Source organism: Echinops telfairi, unplaced genomic scaffold (genome assembly GCF_000313985.2).
Source record: "Echinops telfairi isolate 266 unplaced genomic scaffold, ASM31398v2 ScPeMD7_53;HRSCAF=182, whole genome shotgun sequence".
Taxonomy (NCBI): Eukaryota; Metazoa; Chordata; class Mammalia; order Afrosoricida; family Tenrecidae; genus Echinops; species Echinops telfairi.
The window spans coordinates 5,889,941-5,902,129 of record NW_022103951.1 but is presented as its reverse complement, the minus strand read 5'-3'; the positions used below and the strand labels follow the sequence as shown (position 1 = coordinate 5,902,129).

The following is a 12,189-nucleotide window of genomic DNA, read 5'->3' as shown; positions in this document are numbered from 1 at the left end:
ATCCTTGCCACCTCACTCATCATGATTTGGGGAGTTTGACGAGAATCCAGTTTTGATAAAGACTATTGTTTTTCTCCTCCCCAAGTGACTATACATTTAAATAGCTAAAACATCTGTTCAGCAACATAGTAAAACATGTACACCCAGAGCGCCTGAGAGAAGAGCCTGCCAAGCAATCGGTTGAGAGAGACTGTGCTGAGGGGAAGCACCAAGGTAAAGCGAGCATTGTTTGTTTCGTCTAGTTGGGGGGAAAGCCAAGGCAACCAACATTTTGGGTTTCTTTTATTTCATTTGGGAAGAATTATTTGAGGGGAGCGCTCCTGACGGAAACTTTTGTGAGCTGTTCGTTCGTGGAAGAGCAAGAGAGCCGTGGATGTCAACCTCTCACAGACTCTCGGGACCAGCCACCAAACCACGAAAAGCGACTTTCTTCTAGGGTGCTGTCCACATCCCTTTCTGATGGAAGCAGAAGCGGGGAACAACGTGGAGACCGGGAAGCCGGCCAACAGAGGCACTCGAATTGCCCTGGCCGTGTCCGTAGCTGGCGCCCTGGTGCTGGGCACTGTTCTCTTTCTAGGTAAGTGTCGCCAAGCTGGCCCAGGAGAACTGGGTGTGTGCCGTAAAGCTTTGTGTGGGTTTTAACAAACGTTGTTCTAGTGCAGGTGTCTGGTTGTTTGCCTCCATCCGTAGGTGGTAGAGCCTCAGTTTCTATGAAGTAGGCAAGCGAAAAAGGCTTGTCTTTTAAGAAGCTACATAAATAAACACACACACCGAAGGCACGATCCAAAGCGTGAATTTGGGCATAAAGTGACTTTGGGTGGCTGGAGGATTCGAGTGGGGAAAAAAATCATTTATGTAGTCTATTTAGCAAAGTGACTGTTTATGAATTCAAGTCAGATACTTTCATGTATTTTTGTGAGGAAAACCGTGATGGAATGTCTTTCCCTTTGGATTTTGGTTAATGTTTGCCTGAACAAATCATGAAATTTAATTCGCAAGCTACAACTCAGTCCTGTAAAAGGCATCTTTAATGCTATTATTCGATTTATAATACAGCGACTCTCTGGTGGGAGGCAAAACTCAACTCTGCCTTTCTATTAGATTTAAAAGTTAATATGAGGGAAAACAAAGATTTTCCTCTCAAGATTTGAGCCGTATTTTGATTGAATTGTTTTAATGACTCCTGGTGCAAATGATGTACCCAGAGAGGATATATGATGGCAAAAAACTTACTCCCGTGAAAAAGAAGGAACTGTCTTAGAAAGGGGTGAGGAGTGTTCTAAACGTTTCGGCATTTTAAACTCGTGACTATTACTCTTTCCATGGTCCTCATTGTTGGTGTGTGCCGGGGAATCCATTCTGATTCGCGGCGACCTTTGTGACAAAGTACAACTGTCCCATAGGGCTTTCTAGGCTACCCAGCAGGTCACCAAATCTTCGCCCCCGTGGGTTCGTGCTCGGTGGGTTGGAATGGCCAAACGTTTGGTTCGCATTGTGTCACCAGGGCTCCTCCAATATTTATCACAGGCCCTGAATACTTCATGCGCTTGAAAGACCCTCTACTCAAGAGATTTTAGGTGCACTTTACAAGGTCGTGAGCCTGGAGACATTCCTTGGCATAGCCCGGATGCAGGAGGCCATGTTGATGTTGGCAAAGGAAAGCCAGTAATTAAACTTTAAAAGAGTTAGGGTTTTGTGGTTGAAAATTCTGCTAAAATGAGCAAACCATCTTTCCATGTTTTCTGTGGCTTAAGATTTAGGAAATTCGATGTGTTTATTGCTTGCTGGTAGAACTAAACCTCTTATTCTTGCAATGGAATTAGTGGCTCTTGAATGTTGCTGTGAGATTTAAATAAAAATGGGAAGCACAATTATATGGGCAAGCTAAGGGGGCACATGCACTGTTGGAAGTGACTACAAAGTTAGACTATGGGTTACAAACACCCCAAATCGGGGGTGGGGAATCACATGACTGTTGTCTAGCTATAGAAATACATATTCTTTTCATGCTTTTGCTACACGAAATCTTTTTGAAACTCCACTTTTATGATTACATGTGGAGGTCTTGGCATATTAGCTGGGATATTCTATATGGCAGCAAATTTTTGTTCTTTGAACAAAGACAATTCTTTGGAAAGTTCTCATTTCTTTTTAGAGCCGAATGCAAATTCATCCGTTGGAGGCAGTCATGGCTCAAAGGTGGGAGACTTGGATTTGATTCCTTGCCAATGAATCTCAGACACAATGACCACTTGTCTGTCATTGAGGCTTGTTTATTGCTGGGTGCATTGTAGTGGAGCTTCCAGACTAAGATAGACGAGGCAAAAAAGGCCTGGATCATCTGAAAAGTCAATCAGTGGAAACCCTACACATCACAATGGTCTGATTCCACTGTACACAAGGTTGCCATGAGTCAGGGGCCAATGTGACAGATGGCAGTGAACAATGTGACAGATGGCAGTGAACAACAGTGAGCAATACTTCTAGTACAATAGGTGAGGTACAATAATCTGACTCTTACCGGACTCTCTAAGAGGAACTCTCATGATGTTACAGAATAAGAGTAGATGAAGGGTGTGGCCTCCCCTACACCCTTGGTAACTCCAAGTGTGGGCTGTGGACCAGCAGCCTCAGCTTTGCCTGTGATCTCCGACTCTTCATTTCAGACTTACTGCTTCAGATACTGCATTTTAACAACAGCCCCTGGAAGTTCACTTGCAAGTTGTAGTTTGAGAAGCACTGCTTCCGCTGACCACATCCACTTGGAAGTTCAAGTACCCAAAGCAAACCAGTTGCAGATGAGTCCATTCTGACTGATAGTGACCCTGTGGGATAGAGCACCACTGCCTCATGAGGGTTCCTAGGCTATAACTTTGCAGAAGCAGACTGCCATTCCGTTCTCTCATGAAGGGGCTGATGGGTTTGAACCACTGACCTTTCGGGTATCAGCTGAGTGCTTCAACCACTGCACCACCAGGACTCAAGTCCACTGGCTTTTAATCAATGCATGCTCTTTGTCTTTGTCTGCAAATCTTCAGCGATCTGCCATCTGGTTAAGGTCTGCTTTCTGGGTGATTGATTTTGCGATAATGTTTTCTGCCCATCAAAGTTCAGTCACATGATATACCTGCCATTTCTAACATTCTTTCCATACCATCTCTTTGGATTTTTGGCTGTGAGATAATCTCTTTTCTAAACCTTAACCCTTCAACAGCAGGAGCCTTGAGATGGTTTCAGAGAACCCAGAGAGCTGAAATACCAAACATCGGGTTTTTTAAGCATACCTCCCCCTCCTCTCCTCCAATCTGCCTCCCCAGTGCAGGGATGGGCCAACATTTCATGCCAAGGGCCAGATAGCAAATATTTTCAGCTCTGTGCCCCACAGTCTGTCTTAACTACTCGACTCTGCTGTGGTGGCAGGCAAGAAGCCACAGATAATATGCAAACAAATGGGGGGTGCGCCAATAAATCGTTATTCTGGAGACTGAAATCTGAATTTCATCTAGTTTTCACGTGTCATGAGATCTTCTTATTTTGATTCTGTTCTCGACCATTTTAAAATGGAAAAGCCATTCTTAGCTCACAGGCTGTATAAAACCAGGCGTGGGCCTGATCTGGCCCATGGGACGCAGTTTGCTGACCCTTGCTCCGTAGTCATTCTCCTGCTCTTGATTTGTGGACTCCTTGACTGCATTATGAAGTGATTTCTCCTGGCTGTAGAGAAAGCAGGAAGGAGAAACCACACTGCTCTTTTGTTTTCTTAGAAAATCAACATTGTAACTTCTGGTATGAAGATAGGTTTGTTATTATCTCTCTCATTCATTTGTTGTCTTCACCTCATCTGGGCTTGCAGATTCTTATTCATTTTCAGGATCTTAAATGGCCCTCCATAGGTATCATGTTCTTTCGTGATGGGGGCCAGTCTGTCTGTGTCCCAATTAATTTAATGTCAACCTTCCTTTTACTCACCATCAGATAATAAAAGATTTGACTTTCGTTTTGCCTCCTTTGGAGTTTTGGGTCTAGATTTATTTTCCATGAAAGAAATGAGCCTTCAAATTAACTATTTCATTAGCTTTTAAAACAAACTCAGGCTAGTGTCAAGAAGCAATTGTGCAGAATCACAAAAAGAGAAATGATCATGGTTTAACGTAAAAAGTCTTTTTCCATTACAAATCAATAACCCATGTGCATTAGCGAACATTTGATAAGCATCTGATAGGAGACGGGAGGGAAAAGCTCCCCATCATTCCTCCATTCAGGTAGATTGGAATATTCCATCCCGGCAGTATAGTGAAGGAGCCCTGGTGGCATCGTGGTTATACATTGGGCTGATAACCACAAGGTCAGCAGTTCAAATCCACCAGGAGCTCTGAGAAAGAACGGTGAGGCTTTTTATTTCTGTGAAGAGTCATCGTCTCAGAAACCCACAGGGGCAGTTCTACCCTGTCCTGCAGGATCTCTATGAATTGGAATTGACTTAATGGCAGTGAAGTTTGTTTTTTGTTTTTAGAATCTTTATACCACACCCACCTACCCACATTTATCTTTTAAAAGAAATCAAAATGCAACTTTATGCCAAGACACTTAAAAAAATTTTTTTTGGTATCCTTTTATTTTTATTCCTCTCTCTTAATCCTTAGAACATTTAGATTGCTATTTCAAGCCACTGGGTAGATGTTAGAGTGCTTACTGCATTGGTCTTTTCCCAATGCATTAGAACATTACTTCTGTTCTAGCCTTCTTTTTAAAAAAATCATTTTATTAGGGGCTCATACAACTCTTATCACAATCCATGCATACATCAGTTGTGTAAAGCACATTTGTACATTCATTACCCTCATCATTCTCAGAACATTTGTTCTCCACTTAAGCCCCCGGCATCAGCTCCTCATTTTCCACCCTCCCTCCCTGCTCCCCCCACCTCATGAGCCCTTGATAATTTATAAATTACTATTTTGTCATATCTTGCCCTGTCCGACGTCTCCCTTCACCCACTTTTCTGTTGTCTGTCCCCCAGGGAGGAGGTCACATGTAGATCCTTGTAATCGGTGCCAAGACACTTTTGTTCCCTCTTCACACAAGGTCTGAAATGTTCCACAGGCAGTTTGCTTGACTTTCTAATGTTACACAGGTGAAAAGGCTGCTTGGGAGGGTGACAGCAGAGGAAAGAACAAAGGAAAAATAGGTCCTTGTAGAATGTGGGTATAAACATAATAAAGATCACCTCACTGGCAAGTTATCTATAGGCATTCCATCTTTATCAGAAATATAGGTCCCTTCTACAATGGGTAGTGGTGAGGATTGTACAACTCTTCTTTATATGATTGAACTAAAAATCCCTGGGGGCACAGTGGTTATGTGTTGGGCTGTGATCTACACGGTCGACAGTTGAGAACCACCAGCAACTCCGAGGGAGAAAGACTGGGCTTCCTATTCCCAAAACAGTTAGTCTCAGAAACCCCCAGGGGGTCACTGTGAGTCAGCATTGAAAGCAAAACACAAAAGGCAAGGAAGAGAATCATAAGACACCACGGATTTATTCTCTGCCTCTATAGATTTGCCTATTCTCGATCTTTCATATAAGTGGGCAATATATATCAACAAAAAAGAAAGATAGGCCCTGCCCAGCTTTCTCACAAAGGACACCACGAAAAGCCCAGCCCCCAGCCCCTCCTCACTGCCACATCTCTAAATGACTCTGGGATCCTGCTCCCAGTCAACAGCAATTACGAGTTCCCTATGATTTCCTTGGCTACCAAACAGATTTTGAAATCTAAACTTGTGACTGCTGATGAGCAGGCTGCTGGGGAGGTGACAAGCAGGACTCCTGTGTGCACTCCTGTAGAAATCCACCTTATGCCATCTGCTGCATGGGGGCAATGAAGCCATTGGTGAAAAGCGATTTGAGTTGCACAGGTTTATTTTTGGTTTTGTTTTTCTCTTTTTCTGTGGCTCGTGGGTTATTCTGTTGGCTGCTGTGGAGTAGATTTGAACGCATAGCTACCTTCTAAGACTGAAGAGAACTGTTCCCCAGGGTTTCCTTGGCTATAATCGTTATGGGACCACCAGGCCTTTCTCCCTTGGAGCTGCTGGGTGGATTCCACCCATTGACTTTGGGTTAGCAGCCAAGTGCTTAATCATTGAGCCACCAGGGCTCCTAAGAGGCAGGCTTTGCAAACTGGCATATCCCTAATGGGGAGAGTCTGTGGGCCTTTTGCTAGAGAATAAAGGCACATGAGGTCTTCTTTTGCTTCCCCCATTTGGAGGCCATATCTCTGTGGATGGTTCAGAGAAGATGCACAACTCACAATACCACATGTGCTAGCTCTCTCCTCTCACTCTGGATTTGCTCCAAATCAAAATGTTTATACTGTTAAGGGGGAAAAAAATAATCAAAGCATGGAAACATTCAATCATAGAGGGAACACTTCATTGTGCTCATACGGAACCCAGACATAGACTGAGGCAGCTGTTGGAACAGAACAAGGGAATACTGCCTGATTTAAACTCGGGCAACGTGTGGGTGTTAGGGTGGTATTGTTTTGCCATAATTGTTCAATCTGTATGCTGAGCACAGAATCCGAGAAGTCGCACTGTATGAAGAACACAGCACCAGGAAGGCTCAGTAACAACCTGCCATGTGTTTCCCCATTGCTCCGTCAGGCCTCCTTCGGTACCACTGTGAAAAGACCTTAATTATTCAGAGAACTCTAATGTTCCCGAATTCTCTTTTAAGGAGCAAGGCAAATTACCCCCAAATTAAATTCTTTGCGGAAGATAAACTCTGAGCTACTGCGGGTAACAGCTGTCTTTGTCACAAAGGGGAAGCTGTGTGACTGCAGGGCCATTGAGTCTCCACGATGGAACCCTGGTGGCACAGTGGATTAAGCGTGGTGTTGCTAACCCCACGGTCAGCGGTTTGAATCCACCAGCAGCTCGTCTGGAGAAGGATGGGGCAGTGAGCTTCCACGAAGATTTACAGCCTGAGAAACTGAGAACGGGGCTGTGCTAGACGGTCCTGGAGGGTTCTTTTGAGTTGGGTTTGACTCAATGGCAGGTGGGTTTGGCTTGGTGTCTGCACAGTGTTTCTGTGTAGCTGCTCTTAGGTGCATTTCGCATGGTTCAGGGACTCAGAGGAATTTGCTAATTTCTGTTTCTGAGTATCTCTCTTTTCACATTGCTTTCCAATTTTCCTGTCTCCCAAACAGTGATGTACCTATAAACACAAAGAGCACACTTATGGGGCTGCAGATAATCCAAGATGGACAAGACTTTAGGGATGGGTTCTCTGCCCGGAGCTCACATCAGCCTTCCTAGAGGGCTTGTTTTAACCCAGATGACTGGGTGCCCCCCTTAGCATTTCTGATTCGCTTGGTATGGTTGGTGGGGGTGGGGGTGGGGGTGGGGTGACCTGCCTTCCACCTGGCTCCTAAGTCTTGGTGACCCTGTGCATACCAGAACTCAACATTGTCCAGCCCTGGCCCTCCCTAAGATTGAGTGGGGCATCAGAGAGCTGTGATCCATCGGGTTTTGCCAGATTGATTTTCAGAAGTAGGTCTTTCTTCCTAGTCTTCCTAGTCTGTCTGAATCTGGAAGCTCTGCTGCAAACTGTTCAGCTTCATCCCATGGAGTCCATTCCAACTCACTGTGGCCTGATGAATCTGGGGCTAGACATCTATCCAGGAGCAGAAATCTCCTCTTTCTCCCCCCGAGTGGCTGCTGGGTAGCCGTAGGAAAACCTTCACTGATCGGTGCATAGTGACTGTGCTTGAGGTTCATGGAGAATCGAACCTGTTCGATAGCTTAGAAAATGTGAACATTCTCCCATTGAACCCTTACTACCTTGACCCTGCTCAGAGGCAGGGCCGGATCATTTCGATGTCTAAGAAACTCCCAAGTGAAGGGATACAGTTGCTGGCGCTGATGGGACCACGCTCTGAGAACCACTGGCCTAGTTATACGCACTCATTGTACACACAGCAGAACTGAGTGTCAGAGCAGCCAAGAGTCCTACGAAGGTCACTTAGCTGGTGGCCAGCCTCTGCTTCTGTCACCTGGGGCCAACTGGCTTTGTAAGCGCTGTATTAATATTTGGAAGGATGAACGGATATTGAGTGTCTGATGGTGGTTTACCTGCTGGTGGTCCGCTGCAAGTCAGTCATTTATTTTATTTTATTTTTCAGTGAGCCAAGGTCTCTTAAGTTTCCAAGCTAAACAGGAGTACTGCTTGACACCGGAATGCATCGAAGCCGGTAAGCCGTAGTTTTCCATCCTGTGTCCAAGTTCCATGCATGTTATAATTATGGTACCTTGGGGAGTCGACGAGAAAACAGGTGGTATTTTTAGTATTCTGTTTGCTTGAGGTTCACCGACTGCAAAATGTAAGTTGGATGCCATTTTAAGCTTACTTTTCAGTCTCGGTGTGGAGGAGGGGAGCATAGCTTTTCTGTTTTTGCACTCCTTGCAAAAACCAGCTGAGCCTGATTCTAGGTGTCACTGTGAGGAAATCAGGAAGAGATTTGGAAGGGGGAGGGAGAGCCATTCTTCAGATCTGTCCACAACAGAAGCACCCTAAATTTGTGTCACCGAACACATTGCTTGTGACCAGGTATGACGTGAATCAGACATTGGCAACCCCAAGTTACAGAGAAGGTAGCACGGTCGCAGCGGGGACAGTGCCAGCAGGCTCCCGAGGGCATTTTCATGTCAAGGAGATAGTACCAGAATCACAGCAGAATTCCAGGGGCTCAGAGCAAGAGAGTCCCCAACAACATGTCGTACATTTTCCAGTCAGACTCGGAGCGTGGTTGTTGCTCCTCAAAACTGGACACACAGCGGAGGGCTCTCTACCACCCAGGGTCTCCAAGTGTGGGCTGCGACTCCCTCGGGAGTCATGTAACTGAATGTGGAGATGGCGGCACATTTGACAATGCTGAAACGTTTCTGAAGGTACGACAACCAACAGTTCAAAATCAAATGTGTAATATATCCAAGGGGGTTCTCGCAGCGCTGCCCATTTCTCTAACACAAAGGGGTCGAGAGTAGAAAAAATTTAAGAAGCCCTGCCTTAAGGGAAAGCATTCCCTGCTAAACTGCTGAGCTGGCTGTAGTTCCACTGCAGGGTGTCTGTGGGGAAAGAGTTTCCTGAAGGCCCCAAGGTCAAAAGGACTTCTAAAGCAAGATGCTCTTGGCAGGTCACACCAATTTCAGGATCTCTAAAATCTGACTTCCAGGAGACTCAAAATGGTTCCGGTCAGACTTGAAGGGAGAGGTCATGGGCCATTTTGGGCCTCAGCTGGATACAGGTTCCTATTTCTCTTAAGCAGGCTTCCTATAGTTTGTGGCCTGTCTGATGTAAAGCAGGGATGCTCTGTAAACACACAGGCCACCATCATCTGGAATCCCTTTGGGTCACCCTATGCATTCTACTTCATGTTTCAAGTCACCCTTTATCTTCTTCTTCTTTTTTTAAGTGATCATTTTATTGGGGGTTCTTACAGATATTATAACAATCCATAAATCAATTATATCAAGTGAACTTGTACAGATGCTGCCACCATCATTTTCAAAACATTTTATTTCTACTTGAGCCCTTTCATATCAGCTCCTCTTTAGTCCCTCCCTCACCCTAGCACCCTTGTGAACTCTTAATAAATTGTATATATATAATCATGTCTTACACCATCCAATGTAGGTATCCCTTCAGCCACAGTTCTGTTATTCATCCCCTTCGAGGGAAGTTATGCATTCACCATTGCTATAATTTCCCCCCCTCCCTTCCTTTCCTGTACCCTCATGGAATTGTTACTCCCATTACTGTTTCTGAGGGGATTATCAATCCTGGAGTGTGCATGTTGAAAGCTCGTATCTGTACATACGCGCTGGGCTAGCAGGATTTTTGGGGTCAAACTGGGACCATGATAATGGGTGGGAGGAAGCATTAAAGAACTAGAGGAATGTTGTGTGTTTCATCAGTGTTATACTGCACCCTGGCTGAGTCATCCCTTCCTTGTGATCCTTCTGTGAGGCGATGTCCAGTTGCCTACAGATGGGCTTTTGGTCTCCATTCCCACCCTCCTCATTTGTATCAAAATGGTTGTCTCCACCCCCACCCTCCTTGTTTGCATCGAAATGATTGTTGCTTATCCCATTGATACCTCAAGATCACATGGATTGGTGTGCTTCTTCCATGTGGGTTTTGTTGCTTCCCTGCTAGATGGCCCCTTGTTTAACTTTGAGCCTTTAAGACCCCAGATGCTATATCTTTTCATAGCCAGACACTGTCAGCTATTTTCACCACATTTCTTTCTTTTTTTAAACCATTTTATTATATTATTTTATTAGGGGCTCATACAACTCTTATCACAATCCATACATACATCAATTGTGTAAAGCGCATTTGTGCATTCATTGCCCTCATCATTCTCAAGACATTTCCTCTCCACTTAAGCCCCCGGCATTAGGTCCTCATTTTCCCCCCTCTCCCTGCTTGTTCCTCCCTCGTGAGCCCTTGATGATTTATAAATGTTATTTTGTCATATCTTGCCCTGTCCGACGTCTCTCTTCACCCACTTTTCGGTTGTTTGTCTCCCAGGGAGAAGCTCACATATAGTTCCTTGTAATCCGTTTCCTCTTTCCTACCCACTCTCCCTCTACCCTCCCTGTTTCGCCACTCACACCACTGGTCCTGTAGGGATCATCCACCCTGAATTCCCTGTATTTCCAGTGTACTTCTGTACACTGTACCAGTGTACTTCATCTGGTCTAGCCAGACTTGCAAGGTAGAATTCGTGTCATGTTAGTCACCACATTTTCTTATGCAACCATTTTGTCTTCAGTGATTGTGTCGGGAAGGTGAGCATCACAGAATGCCAGATTATTGAAACAAAGTGTTCTTGTGTCGAGACCAGGGCCAGTGAGTTTGGTTTGGAGAGGCTAAAGAATTTGTCTAGGAACACATCCTGAGTTAATGCCACAGTTGGACTTCAAGTCCATGGCTAGCTCCTAAGTCTGAGCTATCATGCTTTATGCTAGGGCACTACTTCTTGGTGCCATGGGATCGTGCCAGCTAACTCCCTTTGACTCTGGTCCTGCCTCATTCTTTTGTTATCACACTCTAAAAGCTTTCGCCAGTGAGTAGGCTGGGGCAGCAGGAACAGGTATCCCAGAACTGCTTTTAGACTTTAAGACTCTATATCAGCCTGTGCTTTTGCTGTTGCTGAATTCTGGCGGATGTGTAAAATTCAAAGTGTTGTATGCATAAACTTTTGCTTTGAGTTTAGAGCAATTTTTACACACACACACACACACACACACACACACACGAGAGAGAGAGAGAGAGAGAGAGAGAAAGCATATTTGAAGGGTGGAGGGGTGTTAGACCTCCGAAGGAGCATTGCAGAGCATAGACATCGGTAGTCTTGTGGGTCACAACATGGGTGTCGCAGGACCTCTGCGTCAGAGAGTGGGTGGCGCTGCTCCTGTGCGTCACTGCGTGGGCGTGGCTGAGCATGGGCTTCTCAGGTCTGTGGATCCCAGATACTGAAGCATCTCTCCTGAGTTCCCGTGGTCCCTGAGCTGAGAGGCTGGGACCCGGTGAACACCAGGTGGTGGTGTCCCTCAGGTGAGGAGACGGGGATGGCGGTGTCCCCTGGGTGGCCGTCAGATGTGTGTGCTTGAGGCTGTCCAGGAGCGGGGGTCTAGCTCTCTTTTGCTTGCAGACAGCTGTGTGTGAGGGGCCTCTTCCCTGCAGGGAGCCACGACTCTGCTAGAGACCTTGGTGTATAGAGGGCCACTTATTTAATCAGTTTTGTTTATTATGAATCATAACAATGCAAGAGTAAGACTTTCAGAACTACATCTGATAATGGCGTCTTCTGCCAGCTAGTGTTTTGCCTGGCTGCCCTGTTTTTAATTTTCACATTGGAGAATGGCTTTCTAATGTTGGAAAAAAAAATACTGATCTTGCTGTTTCTGTAGTGAGACGCCAACCAAGATACATTACATTCCTCTTTTTTGTAACATGAGCCTCATGTTCCAGAGGTCTGTGGAACAGCTGTTAAGTACATGTCATCAGAACTGTGGCCAACCGGCTATCAACAGGTATAGTGTCTGGGGTCTTAAAGGCTTGAAGGTAAACAAGCAGCCATCTAGCTCAGAAGCAACAAAGCCCACATAGAAGAAGCA

At 45.4% G+C, this 12,189-nt stretch overlaps 1 protein-coding gene across 1 annotated transcript in view; it reads left to right on the top strand.

Annotated features, from left to right (window-relative positions):
- Positions 1 to 459: 459 nt before the first annotated feature.
- Positions 460 to 12,189, top strand: part of PHEX (phosphate regulating endopeptidase homolog X-linked) — a 228,764-nt gene continuing 217,034 nt past the window's right edge. Inside the window, exons 1-2 of the mRNA XM_004709915.3 lie at positions 460 to 577; positions 8,187 to 8,255. Coding sequence (XP_004709972.1) covers positions 460 to 577; positions 8,187 to 8,255 — 187 coding nt within the window. The remainder of the gene's footprint in view (positions 578 to 8,186; positions 8,256 to 12,189) is intronic.